The following is a 23,847-nucleotide window of genomic DNA, read 5'->3' on the forward strand; positions in this document are numbered from 1 at the left end:
CCATACCTTCATCTAGGTGGTGCTAGCGTCTGTAGTGACCATCTTTGAGGGAACAACCCACCATGGAACCCCCCCCCCCGTGAGATTGTCTGGGTCTAGCCACCACTCTAGGGAGCTGGTCACTTCTGATGATAGGGACATTCTGCCTTCCAACTGTCCCTGCAATCTATCCACCTCTTGCAAAACTGCCCACTGCAACTTCCTGGAATGGAATTGGGCCCACTGAACAGCCGGAATACATGATGTTAGGGATCCTAACAAGGACATGCCTTCTCTCAAGGACATTGTAGGCTTACTGATTGCTGTCCATACTTTATCAATTATAGCCAGCCTTTTTGTCTCTAGCAGGAGGCATTTTAGACTTACTGAATCTAGCTGAAGGCCTAGGAACGTCTGGCAGGTTACCGGGTGTAGTCTGGATTTTTCCCAGTTGATCAGCCAGCCAAGCGTCTGCAAGGATGAGATAATATCAGCTAGCCTGTGTTTGCATTGAGAAATAGAATTTCCCACTATGAGAAGATTGTCCAGGTACAGGACTATTAGGGTGTCCTTTAATCTTAAATGTGACATCACCTCCAGTATTAATTTGGTAAATACTCGGGGTGCCATGGATAGTCCGAATGGCATTGCCGTAAACTGGAGAGGTCGTATTCGGCCTTTTAACGTGACTGCCACCCGGAGGAATCGTTGGTGCCCTGGTGTATATTGGAAGATGGTCCAAGACTGCCATATAGCACCTAGGAAACAAGAGTTTTATCGCTGATCGTATGGACTCCATTTTAAAAGACCTCAGTCTTAAGAAGGTATTAAGTCTTTTCAAATTAATTATGGTTCTAAATGAGCCATCTGGCTTAGGGACCAGGAACAAGGGGGAGTAGAACCCAGTTCCCCTTTCCTCTCCTGGAACGTCTACAAGAACGTGCCTAGATAAGAGGCCTGTATTCTTCAATTCCAATGCTTCCTGCTGAGCCGGGGACTTCAGAGAAGTCAATAGGTAGAGGTACGGTGGATACCGAACAAATTCTAGTCTCAAGGCTGGATGTAACAATATTAATGGCCCAGGGGTAAGCCGTTATTACTTCCCATTGGTGGCTGAAATATAGTAACCTGCCACCTACCGGTAAATTGACGCTACCGGAATCTGTCCCCGGATCTGAAGGGGCGTTTCCCAAATAGGTTTCCCTTCTGTTTGGGATCCTTGTTGCCCCAGCGGTCTTGGGGTCTGTAATCATTTTCGCCAAATGGAGGCTTTCTGAAGGCCCTCCTGTAGAAGGGAACGTACGGGTTAGGGAATCCCTTTTTTGTCTATCCTGCTTTAGTCAGGATTTCATCAAGTACTGTGCCAAACAGGTACTTACCCTGACAGGGCATAGCGCAGAGCTTGGATTTTGTCTGTGTATCACCTCTCCATCCCTTCAACCACAAGGCCCAACGGACTGCGTTGGTTAACCCTGCCGCTCTGGCAGCTAGTCGGAGGGAGTCAGCTGAGGCGTCTGATAAAAAGGCTGCTGCACCCTTTATTAGGGGAATAGAGGAACGGAGTTTGTCTCTAGACATTCCATTTTTTATTTTCTCTTCCAGCTTGTCCAACCATATTAACATGGATCTCCCAGTACACGTGGCTGATATTGCCGGCTTGAAGGCCCCTGTGCATGCCTCCCAAGATCTCTTGAGGAGGGTATCAGCTTTGCGATCTAGGGGGTCAGACAGCATACCCGAATCTTCCACTGGTATGGAAGATCGGTGAGAAGTGGAGGCCACTGCCACATCCACCTTGGGGGCTTTTGCCCAAGAGGCCAATTCCTCATCAAACGGGTACTTCCATTTGGATGTTAACGGGAGAAAGCTTTTCTGCCCCTGCTTTTCCCACTCTTTTCACCAGCTCTTTTATTGATGGATTACTGGAAAGGTTTGGACCTTCTTTAGGGAGACTACAGCAAACATTATTTCCTGAGGGGTCTTGGGGTCCTTAGTGTGATAACCCCATAGTATTATGCACCGACTTGACCAGATTATTAATACTGTCGGTGGGGAAGCAAGCTTGCGCCTCTTCCTCTGAGGTTAGGTATTCTTGGGATATATCAGAGTCAAGCTCCCCAGCCTCTGAAGGCGATCTGGACCCTGGTGAGGTTATCCCTCTGCCGGAGGTTTGTCCTCCAAAACTACTGGAACCCCTTAGGGCCTGTAGTTCCTGTGATTATCGAACGGATATCCTCTGTTCTCCATGAGGACTCTTCCCGCAGGGTTTGTCCAATACAGCTCTGACATAACCTCTTAGGGTAGCTATCTGGGGGAGGTTGGGAGCATAAGGCACACTTTGTGCTTAGATTTTTCCTTCCTTTTGGCCTAAGAGGTATACAGAAGAAAGGCGCCATCAGCTACATAAGCGTGACTAAAAAACACTCACCTGTGAGTTTTGTCAGCATAGTACCAGCTGCGGGGTAAGAGGCACAGGCAGAGGTGAGGAGTGAGATGACTTCTCCCGTTTTTTCTCCGTGGACGCGTTCTGCCTGGAGCATCCACTGCTATTCCTCCTGGTACTGCCACTCATCCTGGTGCTGTCACTTCTAGTACTGCCACCTCTTTTGGCACTGCCATGTGGGAATTCCCCTGGCTGTTCCAGTTGGAGCAAAACAGTCGCTTGTGGACGACATTGCTGTGCACCGGTATCCCCTCCGGATGGTGCTTTTATGCAGCCTCCTGATCTCGCCCCCCCTCCCCCCCCCCCTGCGCATGCGAGGCGCTTGCCAGGCGATACCGCAAACTGTGCCTCATCCCCCGGAAGTTCCAGGGATCCACTTCCGGGTCACCCTGCCGTTTGCACGGGAGCGCAGGCATTATGCCTGCCGAGCGCCTCCCGGTCACCGCTGCCCCTGCGCCGCCGGACCATATCGCTGACCATCGTGGCGTCAGGTATGGAATTCCCCCATTCAGTGCTTCGGCACCTTACCGCGTCCCTGCGAGCTCGGCGGTCATATTCCTTCCCTGGCCTCGCAGTGCTCCGGGGGGGGGGACACACTACCATAGTAGCCCCGACGCTGTGCCGCGCTCTCCGTGAGCCCTGCCCGGCTCGTAATGCTGAGTCCCGGGGGGGGGGGGGGGGGTGTCTCCATAGGTGCCAGCTCCTGCCGCTTTACGCACCGTACGTGAGCCAGGCACACCATTACCAGGCCTCACGCTGCATTACCAGCTAAGGGGGGGAATTGAATATCAGACTTCCCCCCGACGCTGCTTCCAGCTCTGGGGCCCCTGGCACTCATATGGAAGCTGCGCAGGTGGCAACCAGGCCAGGTATCCTCTTTATGGGTACCTACTAGGAACAGGAAACCAACTGAGGGAGCGAGGGGGACCACCCCTTTTATCTCTCTGTAGGTTTCCTGTTCCTAGGGGCGGATCCCCTCTCTCAGTGGGTGCTGTCGTGGCGAAGAGAAAAAAAAAAAGTAAATGTAACAACTGATATGAAAGTACTACCTTTGGTTTCTTAGTTCTCAAAGTGAAAAAACAGGCATTCTATTGAGAAAGCCTTGACAACATGCAGTTTCCATTTTCAGCTCACTTCAGAAACTCTTCATTTAAAAGACTCGTGAGATTATGGATAATAAAAGTGAAGGAGATGTAGCCATTCACATTTAAGCTTCATGTAAAAATATAAAGGCATCACAAGCCGTTATATAGGCGAGATGTAGTCCAGCCACTTACCAAAATCCTCTTCCTGTCCTTTTCTGATAAGAATTTCACAGGTGGGTATTTTTGAGTAAAGCTGGAAAAAAAAAAAAGGAGAATTATTATACCTCAAACGTTAGTGAGCAGTGTGGTCTCATCTATTCAAATACATAGTAAAAGAACTCTGTACTGTAGGCAAGACTATTACAAGTGTGTGCACAGTGCTAACCCTTTAAGGGGTGCATTTGTGAGCTCAACATATGACCGGGGCCAAGTAGATTTGTGGGGAAAGCCCAACGGCATAATGCGTGCGAGTTTCTTCATCACTGAACTGGAGGACAAAGAATGTAGTTTAGATCTGCACTTTTTAGATCCTATATCTCAAATATGGATTCTACAACACCAACAAAAATAAGCAATGTTCCGTCACTAGAAAGCCTACAAAATTCTCAAAGACACCAATTTAGATATGCTAAAACCTGTAAAAATTGAATAGATGTACGAGCACGTAACATTTAAGCATTAAAAGGGGTACTCCCATCTCCAAGATCCAATCCCAATAGGTTAAAGATGTAATATTAGTAAATACCTCTAATTAGAAATGTAGTATAGTTTTTCTGATTTGCTAGGTCTTTCCTCATCTGCAGGCATTGCAGAACCTTGGGTATCCATGGTTACAACCATTAGCAACTAGCTAAGGTCCAGCAATACCTGCACATGAGGAAAGACATAGCGAAATCAGAAAAACTAGACTACATTTCTAATTAGCGGCTGCTCAAATATTCTTCACCTAGGGAAAGATTCAGTCATGTTCCCTAGTGAAGGCGGCAGAGGGGGCAAGTCAGAACCCCCTTGTCACCAATCACCCAAGGTAGATGTTCCCCACTGGCAATGCCAAGCTCCATGACTGAAAATACATAATATACTGCATAATGATGGACAACATGTTTTTCTTGCTTCCCCTCCACCCCCTAAATACTCAAGGAAGGGTTCACCAAAGGTAAAGGCAGTCTTAACAGAACATCTCAACTTAAAATCACAAAAGGGAGTTTGACAGTTCAGGAAGTGACCCGAGTCTCAAACACGTCAAAGATGGTGAAAAATACATGGTCCATATGGAGGGAAAACTACTTTAAGAGCTGTGCTGGAAAACCGCACATTAAATAACCCTCGCAACCCACGTATCTCACACGGGGGCGCTGTCAGCTCGCAGAGACCTAAATCTATGACATCCCATTTCTGTGACCTAAACATCAGCATCATATTCATGGGAAATGACAGGAAAAGTTTGAGGATGCAGAGAGCTAAAACTACATGAACATAGGGACTAAATCAGCATAAATGACAATATCCTCAAAGCAACAAGGGCATCAATAAAGGAAATTAATTTAACGTGAAGCCAGAGTCAGAAAATGACTTATTGCTGCATGTATATTGTCAACATGTTTTCAGGATTTCCTTAGTATTTCACAGGTGATGGAAGTATCAAGGCATCATGAATTCTCTCACATGTGTAACACTATGGAAATCCGGAAAACATGACCTGTTGGGGTCTGCGAGGACTGGAGTTTGGGAACCACTGTTGTAAAGGGAAGGGAGATATAGATAGAGATAGTCTTAGTTACTCACCGGTTAACGGTATTTTTCGGAGTCCATGACAGCACCACCTGAGAGGGGATCCGCCCTTCTTAGGAACAGGAAAACCTACAGATACAAAAAGGGCGGCACCTCTCCCACGCATCAGTTGGATTACAGAGTATAAAAAGAGGACCTCCAAGGTTAATGCATGATCATATGTACAACAATATTAATACTTAAATCTTTATCACCCGTGGATATGTACAAAGGGAAGACGTGCACACCCAAATTAACTAAGGGAAGGGAATCTATGGGTGCTGTCATGGACTCCGAAAAATACTGTTAACCGGTGAGTAACTAAGACTTTATTCGGTCGTCCATGACAGCACCACCTGAGAGAATTACAGAGAGTAATCACTACTTTAGGGGGGGGACTACAGCCTGCAGAACCCTGATACCGAAGGAGAGGTCTGCAGAGGCACCCAAGTCTAGTCTATAATGACTATAAAAAGTGCTCGGAGAGGACCAAGTGGCCGCCTTACAAATCTGGTCGATGGAGACTTCCGATCTCTCGGCCCACGAGGTCGCCACGGCTCTGGTGGAATGCGCCTTCAATTTCTCCGGAGCTACTCTACCTTTTGAGGCATAAGCTAACGAGATTGCTTCTCTAATCCACCTGGCTAGTGTAGATTTGGACACCCTAAGACCTTTCCTAGGGCCTTGGTAGGAGACAAAGAGGGCATTGTCTTTCTTCCAGGGATCGGTAGCCGCTAGATACTCCAAGAGGCATCTCCTAACATCTAAAGTGTGTAGCTTCTCCTCTTTCTCATTAGTTGGATTAGGGAGGAAGGATGGAAGGACTATTTCCTGCGACCTATGAAAGCTGGAGGCTACTTTTGGTAAATACGCTGGGTCGGGTCTAAGTATTACCCTATCCTCTTTTACCTGAAGAAAAGGTGGGCGCCTAGACAATGCCTGAATGTCGCTTACCCTACGGGCTGACGTTATGGCTATTAGGAAAGCTATTTTGAGGGACAGGCTCCTAATAGAGGCTGACGAGATGGGTTCAAATGGCGATTCTGTCATAGCTGTGAGGACTAGGTTCAAATCCCATGGCGTGAGTCTATTCTTTACTATTGGTCTGGATCTACTCGCTGCTTTGATAAATCTATTGACCCAATAATTAGCTGCGATGTTGCAGCTAAAGAGGGCCCCTAAGGCAGATACCTGTACTTTAAGGGTACTGGTGGAGAGACCCAAGTCCAGCCCTTTTTGTAAAAATTCCAAGATCTGGCCTATGGGGACGGAATCATTAGTATTTATATTTGAGCTTTCGAGGAACCTCTTCCAAATTCTGACGTAAATCTTAGTTGTCACCACTTTCCTACTTTTTAGTAGAGTGTCAATTAGGTCTGGGGAGAAGCCTTTACTTTCTATCAGTGACCGCTCAAATTCCACGCCGTGAGATGTAGGCCAGCCACCTGAGGGTGGAAGACCGGGCCCTGGGACAGAAGGTCCGGGATAACCCAAGGATCGTCTACCGACATGATCCTGAGGTTCGAGAACCATGCTCTTCTGGGCCAGAACGGGGCGATGACTATGAGCCTTGCCCTGTCTTTCCTGATCTTCCTCAACACCAGAGGAAGTAGAGATAGGGGAGGAAAGGCGTAGGCTAGCCTGAAGTCCCATTTTATCAGTAGCGCATCTACTGCCAGAGGAGTCTCCCTGGGATTTAGGGAGCAAAACTGTCATTTTCGAGTTCTCCTTGGTGGCGAATAGATCCACCTCTGGCTGACCCCATCTCTGCACAATCTGAACGAAAATGGAGGTGTTTAAGGCCCACTCTCCTTGTTTTAACAGATTGCGGCTTAGGAAATCTGCCGCGACGTTCTCTTTCCCTCTTATGTGAAGAGCCGTGAGATAAAAAATGACGCTCTGCTAGCTGGAACAACTGTCCTGCCACATTCATCAGAGTTCTGGATCGAGTTCCGCCTTGGTGGTTGATATAGGCCACGGCTACTCGATTGTCCGAGAGAACTCATACGTGATGGCCCTGTAGATACATAAGGAGCTCTTTAGCTGCGAGTACTACCGCTGTTAATTCTTTCAAATTAGAAGACATTTGTATCTGATCTCGTTCCCATAGGCCCTGGACCAGAATTTCCTCCATATGCGTCCCCCAACCGGAAGGACTTGCATCCGTGGTGACCACGCGGGTAATGTTATACTCCCAAGGGACCCCTCTAGACAAGTTATTTCTTTCTAGCCACCACTCCAGGGACTCTATTGTGTTTCTGGATAAGGTCAGTCGACCTTCTAAATTACCCCCCAGGATTATCTGATACCATAAAACTTCGCCCTGTAGAGTTCTCGTATGAACTTGGGCCCACTGGACTGCGGGAATGCAGGATGAGAGTGAGAGGGAACCCAATAGAGACATGGCTTTCCTGAGGGACATGGAGGGGTTGTTGGAAGCGTTCAGGACCCGGCCATGCAGGTGCAGCAGCTTCTCTGGGGGCAGACAGCATTCCTGCTTTTTAGAATCTAGGGTTAGGCCTAGAAATTGTTGAATTTTTAATGGCTGCAAACGGGATTTTTTGATATTAAGTAGCCATCCCAACCGCTCTAGAGCCGCCGTTGTTTTCTGTAATTGTTCTAAACACTGCTCGGCTGAACTGCCTATTATAAGGAGGTCATCTAAATAGGGGACGACTAGAATGTTTAGCTCGCGCAGATGGGCCATCACCTCTGCCATCACTTTGGTGAATACTCGGGGCGCAACCGCCACCGCGAAGGGTAGGGCCGCGTACTGGAAGTGCTGGATTGACCCATCCAACTGAACCGCCAGTCTAAGGAAAGATTGGTGTGCTAGACAAATTGGTATATGGTAGTAAGCGTCTTTCAGATCTAGGACCACCATGAAGCAGTTTTGAAACAGCATTTTTATTGCGGTGTTGTTTCCATTTTAAATGGACGTACAACCAGGAATTTATTGAGGGCTTTGAGGTTAAATATAGCCCTAAATGAGTCGTCCAGTTTACGGACCAAGAACAGGGGGGAATAGAAGCCTTTCCCCCTCTCTTCCTCTGGAACTCTCGTCAGGACTTTTTTGTCCAGTAGCTCGAGGACCTCGGTCTCCAGGGCAGCTTGTTCTAGCGGGGAAGATTTGAGTGGAGTTACCTTGAACCGATCTTGGGGAACGCAGGAGAACTCTAGGTGCAGCCCTGTAGCTATCACCCCCAGTATCCAGCGGCTATTCGAGATTCTGGCCCAGGCCGGGTAGAAGGCAGATAATCTTCCTCCTACCGGAGCCACTAGTCATTGGGGTGGCTTCTTATTATCCCGTGATGGACCTTCTTGGCGCCCCCCTTCTCCATACATGAAGCCCGTACCTCTGGTTTTTTTGTTGTTCTGATCTCTGGCCTGTCTCCTGCGGGAATACCCTTTCCTAGAAAAGGGACGTCTCCAGGATGTATTCGGCAGACTCGGAAATGTCTTTTTCTCATCCCCGGCTTTCTCTAATAGTTCGTCTAGGACGGAGCCGAACAAGTATTCACCCTCACAGGGGATAGAACAGAGACGGGACCTGGCTTGGATATCTCCCGGCCAGCATTTTAACCAGAGGGCTCTTCGGGCCGAATTAGACAAACTTGCAGACCTGGCCGCCATTCTTACTGAGTCCGCCGAGGCATCTGCCAGAAAGGCAGCAGCATTCTGGATAATTGGAAGAGACTTACGGATGGAGGCTCGCGAGGTTCCATCCTTTAGCTGAGAGTCCAATTGATCCAGCCAGACCATCATGGATCTGGCTGCGCACGTGGCTGCTATTGCTGGCCTTAGGGCGCCTGCTGACATCTCCCATGTGCCCTTTAAAAAGGAATCTGCCTTTTTATCTAGGGGGTCTTTAAGGGAGGCCATATCGTCGAAGGGTATAGATGACTTTTTTGAGGCCTTAGCTACCGCTGCATCCAGCTTGGGGGCCTTATCACATCGACTTACTATTGGGTCCTCAAAGGGGTATCTACGCTTGAAAGCAGGCGGCATAGAACCCCTTTTTTCCGTTTTTTTCCACTCCCTGTCTATCAGGTACTGGACTCTTTCGTTTAGTGGAAAAGTCCTTTGTTTTCTAGGGTCTAGACCCCCGAACATAATGTCCTGAGCAGACAGTTCTGTCTTATTTTCTTCTACCCCCATGGTTGACCTTATGGTTTTAATTAATTTATCCATTTGGTCCAAGGAGAAACAGAACCGGCTGGAATCCTCTTCGGAAGAAGAAGAGGAGGCCGAGGACTCTGAGGAGATATCTTCCTTCCTAGGGCCGACTGAAGACTGAGCCTGAAACACTAGCTCGTCTTCTTTTAGAAGAATCTTCTTTTGATAGGGCTTTTATTTCAGTCCTGATTAATTGCCTCAGGTCTGTAGCGAAGCTTGGAGCTTCTTCCGCTACCTGCATAAATAGGGAAGAGTGTAAGAGTCTGATACTCCACTCACGTTCTACCCCTCATCTCCGTCCCTACCGTCTGTCTCACGCAAGACTGACACAATCTCTTGGGGTGGCCATCTGGTAAGGGGCAACTACAGAGGGCACATTCCTTGTGCTTCTGCTTCCCTGTGGCCTTCTTCCCCTGAGAATCAAACACATAAGGGGACACTGCATCAGGGTACATTCTCGTAGATCTCTTACCCTTGCAGATGAGGACAGGTACCGGATCATGGTGGGGCTGCAGGAGGATCCTTTGACCTAGAGGAACTGCTGTGGCTCTGTCCACTCGAACGTCCCTCCTTCCGCCTCTTAGGTTGGTCACTGGGGCGCTTTGCCACGGGCTGCACCTCTTGTGGGTCCATGGGGGCTTCTGTTGTGTCCATCGCTGGGCCTCCAGAAGCACCTCAGCAGCAATGCCTTCTGTCTTAAGGCGGCTCCCCCTCCGGATTAGCAGGAACTCTGTCCGGTGTTCGGGCCCGCCATTGGACCGCTCCTCACGATCCTCCCCCTCCCCTTCAGGTGCCCGGCCCCCTCAGGCGGCGGGCGCGCGTCCACCACAACAGGAAGCCGGCCGGCATCCGACTTCCGGTTTCGGTGCTAGGCCCCGCCCCCTTCGCTGCGTCACTTCCACCGCGCGATAGAGGCCGCGGGGACGCGCGGCAAGGGGCTAGCACTGCGCCGCTGGCTCGGAACCGCCGCTCCCTTTGTGGGACACCGCCGACGGCGCCCGCCCGAACGGACCATACCCCCGGGGGAAGGAGACACAGGGGGGCACCGCTTACCTCACCGGCCCCGTGGAGAAGGCGACCGCCGGACCCTGTCTCCGCCTGCTCTTACCACTGCCGTGGAAATCCTACCCGGACCCACCGTGGCGCATCCAGGGCCCCCAGCGAGACCGAGGTAGGAGAACCCCCCGCTACCTGAGTCGGTCCGCTGGCCTGGGATTCGGTTATCCATGACGGACGATCTGTAGGAAGTTCTGTCCTTGTTAGGAACAGGAAACCAACTGATGCGTGGGAGAGGTGCCGCCCTTTTTGTATCTGTAGGTTTTCCTGTTCCTAAGAAGGGCGGATCCCCTCTCAGGTGGTGCTGTCATGGACGACCGAATATACATATACACATATATATATATATATATATATATATATATATATATATATATATATCGCGACATACACATGCACTGTTCTGTCCCCATCCTGAACCCTCACGCCGAGCGACAAGCCAGTTCACTTATTAACTGAGGTAAGAAAGGCATCAAAGCGGTCAGCCAGCGAGGGGGGGGTCAGACCCTAATCGTCTGGTTGGGAACACAAACCATTGTTGTGGTAGTGCAAGTAAACAGGAATGGGATGGCTGGTAATAAGTCAGTGGTTCCATTCCTTCTTATCAGCTGAGGCAACAATGGTACATCACAGCCCTCAGCCAGGCAGGAGCCAGGCCTAGGCAGCTGGTGGGGACCACCACAAGTCATCCCCCAGACCTGGCCTCAATTCAGCTCATTCGCTAGGCTTAAAAAGCCTAAAAGCTACACACTCCAGAGTAGTCAAAGCACTGGCATTGCATTCATTATCTTACAGAGAGCCATAATTCTCACCTGTATTAGGCCACGTTCACACACACACGCAATGTATTTGGGGAGTTTAATCCTCAGTATTTGTAAGAAAAACCAGGAGTGGGTGATAAATACAGAAGTGATGACATGTTTCTATTATACTACTTCCACTTCTGGTTTTGGCTTACAGATACTGAGGTAAAATACTGACCAAATACTCACTGTGTGAATGTAGCCTTGTAATCCAGAGTTTCTCATGCAGTTCTGCTGTTTAGTTTCCACATTATCCACTGGATCAATTTCTATATCAGGGGTGGGGAACCTCAGACCCACAGGCCATTTATCCCTCAATCATCTTTTATCCGGCCCCCGGATTTCATTCCAGGGGACCACAGTGCTTGGGTCAGCAGCTGTATCTTGATGGCTGCTGGCCCATTAATTTCTTCTTGCTCTGGGAGCACGGGCACGCAGTGTCCACTACTGAGCTCTGAGGTGCTTACAGCAAAAGATTACATCCCGACACCTGTGCCAGCATCAGGACGTACGTTGTGGGTGGAGTTAACACGTAATTTGCACGGCCCCGGATGAATGGTATAAATAACCAAATGACCCTTAGCAGGAAAAAAAGATCACCCACCCCCGATCTATATAGTGCTCGTTTTGGAAAATTTAATTTTCACATCAGGCACTACACAAGAACTTTAACTGAACCTGTCAGCAGAATTGTGCACACAGTAACGTACACTGATTACAATGACACATGGGTGATGAAATCTATCTTGTGGCTGTTTTTGATTTAGAGATTCTCAGGCTCCGGGGAGAAGGGGGGGGTCTTCATGTGGTGCTCCGATTAGCTATCAGCCAGTATGGCTTCTGACAGGTCATTGATCCATCAGTGACCTGCTCCCTAGTTTGCATAAAGGAAGCCCTACCCCGCAAGAAAAAAATAAGGGGGGGGGGGGGGGGGTTGGGACTCATGACAACGCAGACCTGAAATATAAATTCTATCCAGGCAGTGTTGAGTGTAGCAGTAGTCACAGTGGGGTCAAAGATCAGTATGTTAGCTGTGGCGTTATCCACGAGCTGTTTTAACTAGTTTCTTGGCGCCTTTTTGAACAGATCCCATTGGTACAATTTTAAAATTGGGGGGCAAATTATCGATGAAGCCCACTTTACTGTTAACGTCCCCATATCAGTGTTTCTGAAGAAAATATCCCACCCTCCACACCCTCATCGTTAACAGTTTTCTTGTGATGTAGTATTTGGTGGTAAATCGCCCTGTCTAATGGTGGATTGGTTATTGGTGATTAAGTTATGGTTATTCGGTGAATTACTTTATTATATTTATTACTTTAAGTAACCCTAAATAAAACATCACGGCCATTTCTTCCAATTCTTTGTCTGGTGTTTTATATAATGTGCATGTAAAACATTTCTTTGATGTTTTCCTTAAATTCCTAAGCGAAAAAAAGTTTGAAAATGGCACCAGCCACACCTGTGCAGTAGCGGCGCCATCTTGCTAGAGGGGGGGGGGGAATTTCCTCCTCCAAGATGGCACTACCTGCACAGTTGCAGCTATTGGATTGCTGATAGCTGCTACTGAACAGGTGTGGTCAGTGCCATTTTCAAACTGAGTTTTTCAATTTTTGTGGGATGTAAGGATAACAAAATAAATGCATTAAATGCACATTATATATGTGATCATGCACCGTTGGCACCTGCAGAAGGGGATTTTAATAAAAAAAAAAAAAAAAAAATTTTTTTATAATATACACTCACTGGCCACTTTATTAGGTACACCATGCTAGTAAGGGGTTGGACCCCCTTTTGCCTTCAGAACTGCCTCAATTCTTCGTGGCAGAGATTCAACAAGGTGCTGGAAGCATTCCTCAGAGATTTTGGACCATATTGACATGATGGCATCACACAGTTGGCGCAGATTTGTCGGCTGCACATCCCTGATGCGAATCTCCCGTTCCACCACATCCCAAAGATGCTCTATTGGATTGAGATCTGGTGACTGAGGAGGCCATTTGAGTATAGTAAACTCATTGTTATGTTCAAGAAACCAATCTGAGATGATTCGAGCTTTATGACATGGCGCATTATCCTGCTGAAAGTAGCCATCAGATGTTGGGTACATTGTGGTCATAAAGGGATGGACATGGTCAGCAACAATACTCAGGTAGGCTGTGGCGTTGCAACGATGCTCAATTGGTACCAAGGGGCCCAAAGAGTGCCCAGAAAAAATTCCCCACACCATGACACCACCACCACCAGCCTGAACCGTTGATACAAGGCAGGATGGATCCATGCTTTCATGTTGTTTACGCCAAATTCTGACCCTACCATCCGAATGTCGCAGCAGAAATCGAGACTCATCAGACCAGGCAACGTTTTTCCAATCTTCTACTGTCCAATTTCGATGAGCTTGTGCAAATTGTAGCCTCAGTTTCCTGTTCTTAGCTGAGAGGAGTGGTACCCAGTGTGGTCTTCTGCTGCTGTAGCCCATCTGCCTCAAAGTTCGACGCACTGTGCGTTCAGAGATGCTCTTCTGCCTACCTTGGTTGTAACGGGTGGCAATTTGAGTCACTGTTGCCTTTCTATCAGCTCGAACCAGTCTGCCCATTCTCCTCTGACCTCTGGCATCAACATGGCATTTCCGGCCACAGAACTGCCGCTCACTGGTTTTTTTTTCTTTTTCGGACCATTCTCTGTAAACCCTAGAGATGGTTGTGCGTGAAAATCCCAGTAGATCAGCAGTTTCTGAAATTCTCAGACCAGCCCTTCTGGCACCAACAATCATGCCACGTTCAAAGGCACTCAAATCACCTTTCTTCCCCATACTGATGCTCGGTTTGAACTGCAGGAGATTGTCTTGACCATGTCTACATGCCTAAATGCACTGAGTTGCCGCCATGTGATTGGCTGATTAGAAATTAAGTCTTAACACACAGTTGGACAGGTGTACCTAATAAAGTGGCCAGTGAGTGTATATTATACATACACACACTTTTCATTATGTAAATTAGCATTATGAATACCTGAGCAGAGCATCACATGAAGACCCCCAACCCCCCCCCCACAGGCCACCCCTGAGTACGATTATATCGTTAACAATAAAACTGAAAATAAGGATTACACAACAACCACAAGACGGATTTCATCAACCCAGGTATCATTGTAATCAGTAAAAGGGCGCCAACCTGACACTGTAGTTACTGTGCACAATCCTGCTGACAGGTACCCTTTAACTACATTGTAAGAGCTCATATAATCCTTTAGTCTGGGTTCCCACGGTCAGCATTTGGAGAGAGAGAGTTTCCGATGTTACAGATTTTCTATACCCATTAGCCAATTTAGTTTACTTGTATTTTTTTTTCACTGCGCTTTTTTTGAGTGTATTTTTTTACTTTTTGACACTAGTTTGTCTCGTTTTGGTAAGTTGTGTGTCATGTTTCAGGCTAGTTTCCCACTAGGGTTCGGCAGAGCTGCAGGGGGCTGCGTAGTTCCTCCGTTAAGCCCCGCCCACTGCCGCACCTCTTCCTTCAGCTCCGCCCATGTCTGCATGCGTCCTGCATACCCCATCTTTAACATTGGGTACGCAGGCCATGCGGGTGTATGCGGATGCCTCTGCATGTGTCACTGACGCTGTGCCGACCGCAAAAAAATGCAACATGTTGCATACGACGCAGCATCAAAACGACGCATGCGGAGGCATCCGCATACATTCACACGGCCTGAGTACCCAATATTAAAGATAGGTACGGAGGACGCATGCAGGCATAGGCGGAGCTGAAGGAGGAGGTGCGGCAGTGGGCGGGGCTTAACAGAAAAATTACGCAGCCCTCCGCAGCTCTGCCAAATGCTAGTGTGAAACTAGCCTTAAATTAAGTTGCTTTGTTTTTGATACTTCCTTGTAATTGACAAAACTTTGATACAGTCATGTGAAAAAACACACAAAAACGTGTATGTATGCATGTTTTACCTGTGGATTCTATCTAATGCAATGCTATGGGAAAATTCCAAACAAAAAAAAAAAATCCAGTAGGCACAAGATTTCCAGAATTACCATATACAGTACTTTCTGGAACTGTAAGACCCCGCATGTTTTTGTGCAGCAGAAATACACAGCATCAGAGATTCATCTTAGACTTTGGTCTGACAACACTCTTGTGTTTCCAATGGCAACCAGCAGAAATGTGAATACTAACCAGAGCCAAAAAAAAAACAGGTAACTCAGGATCAGCACAAGAGAAATCAATTCTAAAACGCCAAAAAGTTCACCCATCAGATATACCTTCATCCACCGCTTGATGATTACACGATGAAAGGTGATGGAACTGTGGTGGAACATATGGGGAGCACTGCGATTGCAAACCAATATGCTGATGACTGCGAGGGTGGCGTCCATAGCTTTCCCGGCTTGCACATACATATAGAAGAGCTTGGACCAAGCAACTGCTAAATTACTACTGTATGTACAGTATGTACAGAAAGTGGAAGCTATGGACAGTAGTCAATTGATACTTCTTCCTCCAACGTACAATACAGTTGTGGCCAAAAGTATTGACACCCCTGCAATTTTGTCAGATAATACTCAGTTTCTTCCTGAAAATGATTGCAAACACAAATTCTTTGGTATTATTTCATTTGTCTTAAATGAAAAAACACAAAAAGAATTGTCCTAAAGACAAATTGGATATAATTCCACACCAAACAAAAAAAAAAAAAAAAGAGGGCGGACAAAAGTATTGGCACTGTTCGATTACACTCTAATTTGTGTAATTAACAGCACCTGTAACTTACCTGTGGCACCTAACAGGTGTTGGCAATAACTAAATCACACTTGCAGCCAGTTGACATGGATTAAAGTTGAGTCAACCTCTGTCCTGTGTCCTTGTGTGTACCACATTGAGCATGGAGAAAAGAAAGAAGACCAAAGAACTGTCTGAGGACTTGAGAAACCAAATTGTGAGGAAGCATGAGCAATCTCAAGGCTACAAGTCCATCTCCAAAGACCTGAATGTTCCTGTGTCTACCGTGCGCAGTGTCATCAAGAAGTTTAAAGCCCATGGCACTGTGGCTAACCTCCCTAGATGTGGACGGAAAATAAAAATTGACAAGAGATTTCAACGCAAGATTGTGCGGATGTTGGATAAAGAACCTCGACTAACATCCAAACAAGTTCAAGCTGCCCTGCAGTCCGAGGGTACAACAGCGTCAACTCGTACTATCCGTTGGCATCTGAATGAAAAGGGACTGTATGGTAGGAGACCCAGGAAGACCCCACTTCTTACCCCGAGACCCAAAAAAGCCATGCTGGAGTTTGCCAAAACTTACCTTAAAAAGCCTAAAACGTTTTGGAAGAATGTTCTCTGGTCAGATGAGACAAAAGTAGAGCTTTTTGGGCAAAGGCATCAACATAGAGTTTACAGGAGGAAAAAAAAAAAAAAAAAAAAACAGTCCCTACAGTCAAACATGGCGGAGGTTCCCTGATGTTTTGGGGTTGCTTTGCTGCCTCTGGCACTGGACTGCTTGACCTTGTGCATGGCATTATGAAGTCTGAAGACTACCAACAAATTTTGCAGCATAATGTAGGGCCCAGTGTGAGAAAGTTGGGTCTCCCTCAGAGGTCAAGGGTCTTCCAGCAGGACAATGACCCAAAACACTTCAAAAAGCACTAGAAAATGGTTTGAGAGAAAGCACTGGAGACTTCTAAGGTGGCCAGCAATGAGTCTAGACCTGAATCCCATAGAACACCTGTGGAGAGATCTAAAAATGGCAGTTTGGAGAAGGCACCCTTCAAATATCAGGGACCTGGAGCAGTTTGCCAAAGAAGAATGGTCTAAAATTCCAGCAGAGCATTGTAAGAAACTCATTGATGGTTACCGGAAGCAGTTGGTCGCAGTTATTTTGGCTAAAGGTTGTGCAACCAAGTATTAGGCTGAGGGTGCCAATACTTTTGTCTGGCCCATTTTTGGAGTTTTGTGTGAAATGATCAATGTTTTGCTTTTTGCTTCATTCTCTTGTGTTTTTTTCATTTAAGACAAATTAAATGAAGATAATACCAAAGAATTTGTGATTGCAATCATTTTCAGGAAGAAACTGAGTATTATCTGACAAAATTCCAGGGGTGTCAATACTTTTGGCCAAAACTGTATATGTGCCGTCATCAACAAAACCTCCTGTTTCTAGAGGGAAATTGTAGACAGGCAGCTAGTAGATCTACAATTTCTGTAAGCACATTGGGAGAATCTTAAAACCACGCACGACTTCGTGAACTTTTTGCCACTGGAGATTCTCCACTGCGGAAAGTGGAATCAGTCACATACCCCTACAGTGATGTCAATTAACATGCAACGTTACAGGAGGCTTACCTTTTTTCCAAATTCCTTATTTTTTCTCTGAGTGGAGCAATCACCTGCATAAACGAATATTGGAATTAGATAGGAGAATAAAGGTTTGATAGGTTAAGGTTTTTTCTTCAGGTTCTTTATTCATGAGCGCACCGCTTCCCTGCCACCTGAGGACCACCGGCTAGTTGTGCTGCTGGCCAAAATCAAGTGCTCTCGAATTCTGCTAGTAGAGGGGCACTGAAGCTGGACAGATCCAGATTTACTATTTGGAGAGAGGACAAGGCTACGCATTGCAATTTGATCAGAAGTCATCCAAATCCCTGGAACCTCTATTTACCAATAACGATTGTTAATGTTTTCCTCTGTCCTGAACAGCAGTTTTAGGCACATACTGGAAAACATGGCTTCCAATTCAATAGTCAATTATATTCAAAATAATGCATTCTGTGTTTTTTCTTTTTTGGGGAAGAGGGGGTACTTTTGTATTTTTAACCAATCCTATTTGTTGCATCTATAGCTAATACAATTATGTAAAAGACTTAGAAATCTAGAACACTACACAATCCATAGAGAATAAACAGCCAAAATATTCTAACTCCTCACTCCAGAACTACTGTTCTTGAAATAAGATTTTTTTCATAAAACCAACTTATTTAGGTGGTCAGCCTTGGTGAAGAGCGCTGGGGTACAATCAGCACATAGTGCTGACATTTCAAATGAAATAACATGATAGAATTGGCAGCCAATTCAAGAGAGAACATTGGTGCGACAAATCCTGTGTAAAACACGGGAAATAATTGAACAGACCTCTTCAATTTTCTTTTCCATTTTCTGCTCCCCAATCTCCTGGATTGACCTGCTGAGAAGAAAAAAGTAGGAAGGTTAGAACAATTGTGTGTTAAGAATGAGGCCATCTCCACCCAACATTTATTTATCCGGCTTTTGGCGAAAATGGTTTAAAAGGAATCCGCCAGCAGGATAGTGCACAGTAACCTACAGGCAGTGCCAGGTGGGCACCATTACACTGATTAAAATAATACCAGATGTGATCAAATCCGTCTTGTGGTTGTTTAATCTTTATTTTCAGTTTTAGTTAAAGGGAACCTGTCACCCCCCCAGGCGTTTTTTTAACTAAAAGAGCCACCTTGTGCAGCACTAGTGCTGCATTCTGTCAAGGTGGCTCTTTTAGTTGGGGGTCCCTTCCACTGCTGAAAGAACCGTTTTTATAATTTGTCACTCATACCTCTAGTTTGTCCGGGGGGGCAGGTCCTTCCCCCCGGACACAGATGCCTCACAGCCATCAATCATTTCCTCCATTCTTCTGGGAGCCGCCTCCTCAGCGTTCAGTTATTTACCCTGCGTGGACGCGCGGCCCGAGATCCCGCCCCACAGTAAATAAATCAGAAGAAACTGCGGGGCGGGATCTAGAGGTATAAGTGAAAAATTATAAAAACTATTCTTTTCAGTGGTGGAAGGGACCCCAACTAAAAGCCACCTTGACAGAATGCAGCATTAGTGCTGCACAAGGTGGCTCTTAGTTAAAAACGCCTGGGGGGGGGGTGACAGGTCCCCTTTAATGATATGCTCGCGCTCTGGGGCTGCCTGTCTTCATGTGGTGCTCTGCTTAGCAGTCCTCATTAGGAGTACCTGACAGGTCAGTGACCTTCCCCCTAGTTTACATAATGAATCTCTCTATCGTGTCTGTAACCGAAATCCCGAGGCACTGACTGGTGGCCGCGACCAATCAGCGACAGGCGCAGCTGTTTGTAAGGGTAAGCTGCGCCGCAGAGCTCAATCGGGCGCAGGGCTCTGTACAAAAAAAAAAAAAAAAAGAAGGTTATACTCACCTTCCGACGGCCCGCAATCTCCACACCATGCGCCCGGGCTTGCGGTCCCAGTAATGCCTTGCACCTTAGACCGGAGATGACGTCACTCTCACGAGAGCGTGACGTCATCAGCGGTGTTTCGCGCACTGCATTACTGGGACCGCGAGGCCAGGTGCGTGGTGTGGATATCACGGGCCGTCGGAAGGTGAGTATATAACTATTTTAACAGAGACCATGCATAACAAGAAAGGGGGGGTGAGGGTAACCATGCATACCAGGAAAGGGGGGGGGGGGCGAGGGTGACCATGCATACCAGGAAAGGGGGGGGCGCGAGGGTGACCATGCATACCAGGATTGGGGCGTGAGGGGACCATGCATGCCAGGAAAGGAGGGGGGTTAGAGGACCATGCTTACCAGGAAAGAGGGGTGAGGGGACCATGCTTACCAGGATAGGGGGTTGAGGGGTACCATGCTTATCAGGTTTGGGTGGGGGGGATGAGAGGACTATGCATATCAGGATTGGGGCGTGAGGGGACCATGCATATCAGGATTGGGGGTGGGGTGAGAGGACCATGCATATCAGGATTGGGGGGTGCATTATTGCATTATTATTAAAACTTCATAAACTACATACATATTCTAGAATACCCGATGCGTTAGAATCGGGCCACCATCTAATCTACTATATAATAGTCTAATTCTGTCTGTCACGGAAGTCCCGCATCGCTGATTTGTCGCGCCTGGCCGGGCGCGACGAATCAGCGACAGGTGCAGTCTGACCGCGAATTGCCACAGGATTTGAACCACGCTTTTCTGATATCAGCGATATTGGCGTGGAATTTAACCCTCACTCACAGCGTGACCGTTGTTCACTCATCTTTACTGAACAACTTCTATCAGTCTCTAGAACACCCAATGCGTTAGAATCGGGCCACCATCTAGTAATGGTGTGTACAGTCATATGTAAAAGTTTGGGCACCCCTATTAATGTGAACCTTTTTTCTTTATAACAATTTTGGTTTTTGCAACAGGTATTTCAGTTTCATATGTCTAATAACTGATGGACTCAGTTATATTTCTGGATTCAAATGAGGTTTATTGTACTAACAGAAAATGTGCAATCTGCATTTAAACAAAATTTGACCGGTGCAAAAGTATGGGCACCCTTATCATTTTCTTGATTTGAACACTCCTAACTACTTTTTACTGACTTCCTGAAGCACTAAATTGGTTTTGTAACCTCATTGAGCTTTGAACTTCATAGCCAGGTGTATCAAATCATGAGAAAAGGTATTTAAAGTGGCCACTTGCAAGTAGTTCTCCTATTTGATTCTCCTATGAAGAGTGGCATCATGGGCTCCTCAAAACAACTCTCAAATGATCTGAAAAAGCCGGATTACTTACCGGTAATGCTCTTTTAATGAGTCCACGACAGCACCCACTGGAGGTATCGGATCCGCCCATTTGGAGCAGGAAACCCTACAGGAAAGATAAAAGGGGCGGTCCGCCTTTCCTCCTCAGTTTTTCGTTTCAGAGTACCAGAGGGACCGCCAAGGATTAGGCAATGTTCTCTTATTTTAACATCTTTCTTATCCATTATTTGGTTAATATACTTTAACTATTGATATCCTTAGGGGGGGAAGTGAACGGGTGCTGTCGTGGACTCATTAAAAGAGCATTACCGGTAAGTAATCCGGCTTTTTACTCTTCGCCACGACAGCACCCACTGGAGAGATTCCAGAGACCATCACCTGGGTGGGACCACCGTGCCAAGGATAGTCCTGCCAAAGCTTAAGTCAGAGGTTGATGAAAGATCAAGTCTGTAGTGGTTATAGAAGGTAGAAGGGGATGACCAAACTGCCGCCTTACATATAGTTTCAATCGGAACATCTCCCTTTTCTGCCCAAGAGGTTGCCATTGCCCTGGTGGAATGCGCCCTGATGTTCCCTGGATGATCTTCGTTTTTTTTTGGAGTAGGCTAAACGAATGGCCTCTCTGATCCACCGGGAAATGGTGCTCTTCGTGACTCCATACCCCTTCTTACAGCCCTGAAGTGAAACAAATAGGGCCCTACTCTGCCTCCAACTGTTGGACCTCTCAATACATTTCAGGACAGTTCTTTTGACGTCCAGAGTATGGAACTTCTGCTCTTCCGGAGTAGAGGGATTTTTATAGAAGGTTGGGAGGAGTATCTCCTGAGATCTATGGTATTTTGTTGCCACTTTTGGCAGGTAGGCAGGGTCTGGTTTTAATACCAATCTGTCTTGGTATTCTTGGAAAAAAGGTGGATCTATTGACAAGGCCTGGATATCACCCACTCTTCTAGCTGAGGTCAGTGATACTAAGAGGGCCATTTTAAGTGCTAAGTATTTGAAGGGTATTGTGTCGATCGGCTCAAAGGGGTCTACCGTTAGGGCGTCTAAGACCAGATTCAGATCCCATGTAGGGACGGAGGGTATGTGGATTGGAGCTATTCGTTCACATGCTGTAATGAAACGAGTTATCCACTTGTTGCCTGCTATATTATGGCCATATAGTGCTCCTAATGCCGATATTTGTACTCTCAGTGTATTTACTGCTAAGCCTAAGTCTTTCCCCTTCTGCAGAAATTCCAAGATTGGGATTATCGGAACTTCTGCTGTATGAGGTACTGTATGGAATTGAAGAAATTTTTTCCATATTCTAGTGTAAATTTGGGTTGTGGACTGTTTTCTACTTTGTAGTAGTGTAGTAATTAAGGACTCCGAGAATCCTCTTGTCCTCAATAACTGCCTCTCAAATTCCACGCCGTCAAGTGCAAGCTGAGCACTTGAGGGTGGAAAAAGGGGCCTTGGGAGAGTAGATTGGCAGTCGGAAGGATCCAAGGATCTGTTATTGACAATCTGCAGCCACGAAAACCACGGTCTTTTTGGCCAGAACGGTGCTATTAAGATTATTCTTGCTTTGTCGTCTCTGATCTTCCGAATTACTTGAGGTAGGAGGATCAATGGAGGGAACGCATACGCCAGGTTGAAATTCCATGGAGTCAGAAAGGCGTCCAGAATGTCTGGGTGATCTGACGGAGATAGGGAGGCAAATGTTTTTATCTGCCTGTTCTCCTTTGTGGCGAAAAGGTCCACCTCGGGTTGTCCCCATGAGGCTACTATGTCCCTGAAGACCTTACGATTGAGGCACCACTCTCCTTGTCGTAGAGTGTGTCGGCTTAGGAAGTCTGCCTTTTGATTGCTCTCGCCTCTGATATGAAGGGCCGAGAGGGACAAAAAATAGTTTTCTGCTAAGTTTAAAATTCTTGACGCTGAAGACATCAGAGTCTCTGATCGAGTTCCTCCTTGTCTGTTTATATATGCCACTGTGGTGGTGTTGTCCGACAGGATCCTTACATGCTTCTGTTGGAGCTGCGGAAGGAAGTTGTATAGAGCATAGAACACTGCAGTCAGTTCTTTTAAATTAGATGAGTAAATCGCATTCCTCTTTACTCCACCTTCCCTGACGAAACCCATTCTCCATGTGGGCTCCCCAGCCCTGGGGACTGGCATCGGTGGTTACGATACAGGATGGAACTATAACCCATGGAACTCCTGAACATAAATGGTTATCGTCTAACCACCATTCTAGGGAAGTCAAGACTTCTTGTGACAGGGTTATTTTGCTCTGCAAATGACCACTATGTCGCTTATCCTCTTGGAGGATCTGGTGTTGTAGCGTACGGACATGGTACTGGGCCCACCGGACTGCCGGGGTGCAAGAATTTAGTGATCCTAATAGTCACATTGCTTCTCTCAAGGATACACGTGGTTTATCTATAGCTGCTTGTATTTTTTGTTTTGTGAGGGTGATTTTTACCTGAGGTAGTAGACATCTCTGGGTCAAGGAATCTAGATGAAATCCCAGAAATGTCTGGAGAGATTGCGGATCGAGTCTGGACTTTTGGATATTGATGATCCAGCCAAGGCTCTGAAAAGAGGAGATTGCGTCAGTTACGCGTTCAGTACATTGTTTGACTGAATTCCCAATTATTAGGAAGTCGTCTAGATATGGCACAATTAGTGTGTCTTTTTGGCGAAGGTAGGCCATCACCTTGGTAAATATTCTTGGTGCCGTGGAAAGCCCGAAGGGCATTGCCGCGTATTGGAAATGACGAATCCTTCCCTCGACTTCCACTGCGACTCTTAGGTATTTCTGGAATCTGTTGTGTATAGGGAGATGATAATAAGCATCTTTTAAATCAATCCCTGCAATTACGCAATTTGGGAAAAGAAGCTTTATAGTGGATCTAATTGATTCAATTTTGAAATTATAATTTTTTATAAATGAATTTAGCTTCTTTAAATTAATAATGGTTCTAAACGTACCGTCTGGTTTAGGCACCAAAAACAGGGGAGA

At 46.7% G+C, this 23,847-nt stretch overlaps 1 protein-coding gene across 3 annotated transcripts in view; it reads right to left on the reverse strand.

The window, feature by feature from the left end:
- The window catches only part of UXS1 (UDP-glucuronate decarboxylase 1), a 102,828-nt gene that overhangs the window by 50,180 nt on the left and 28,801 nt on the right, over positions 1-23,847 (reverse strand). For 2 of the 3 annotated variants that reach the window (XM_073590480.1, XM_073590482.1), the window contains exons 3-5: positions 18,446-18,497; positions 17,660-17,703; positions 3,700-3,760 (exon numbers count right to left, since the gene is read on the reverse strand). In XM_073590480.1, coding sequence (XP_073446581.1) covers positions 3,700-3,760; positions 17,660-17,703; positions 18,446-18,497 — 157 coding nt within the window. The remainder of the gene's footprint in view (positions 1-3,699; positions 3,761-17,659; positions 17,704-18,445; positions 18,498-23,847) is intronic. The other variant, XM_073590481.1, reaches the window with a different exon arrangement.

The sequence above is a fragment of the Dendrobates tinctorius genome, unplaced genomic scaffold (assembly GCF_039654945.1).
Source record: "Dendrobates tinctorius isolate UK_male_01 unplaced genomic scaffold, ASM3965494v1 ptg000117l, whole genome shotgun sequence".
NCBI classification, from domain to species: Eukaryota; Metazoa; Chordata; class Amphibia; order Anura; family Dendrobatidae; genus Dendrobates; species Dendrobates tinctorius.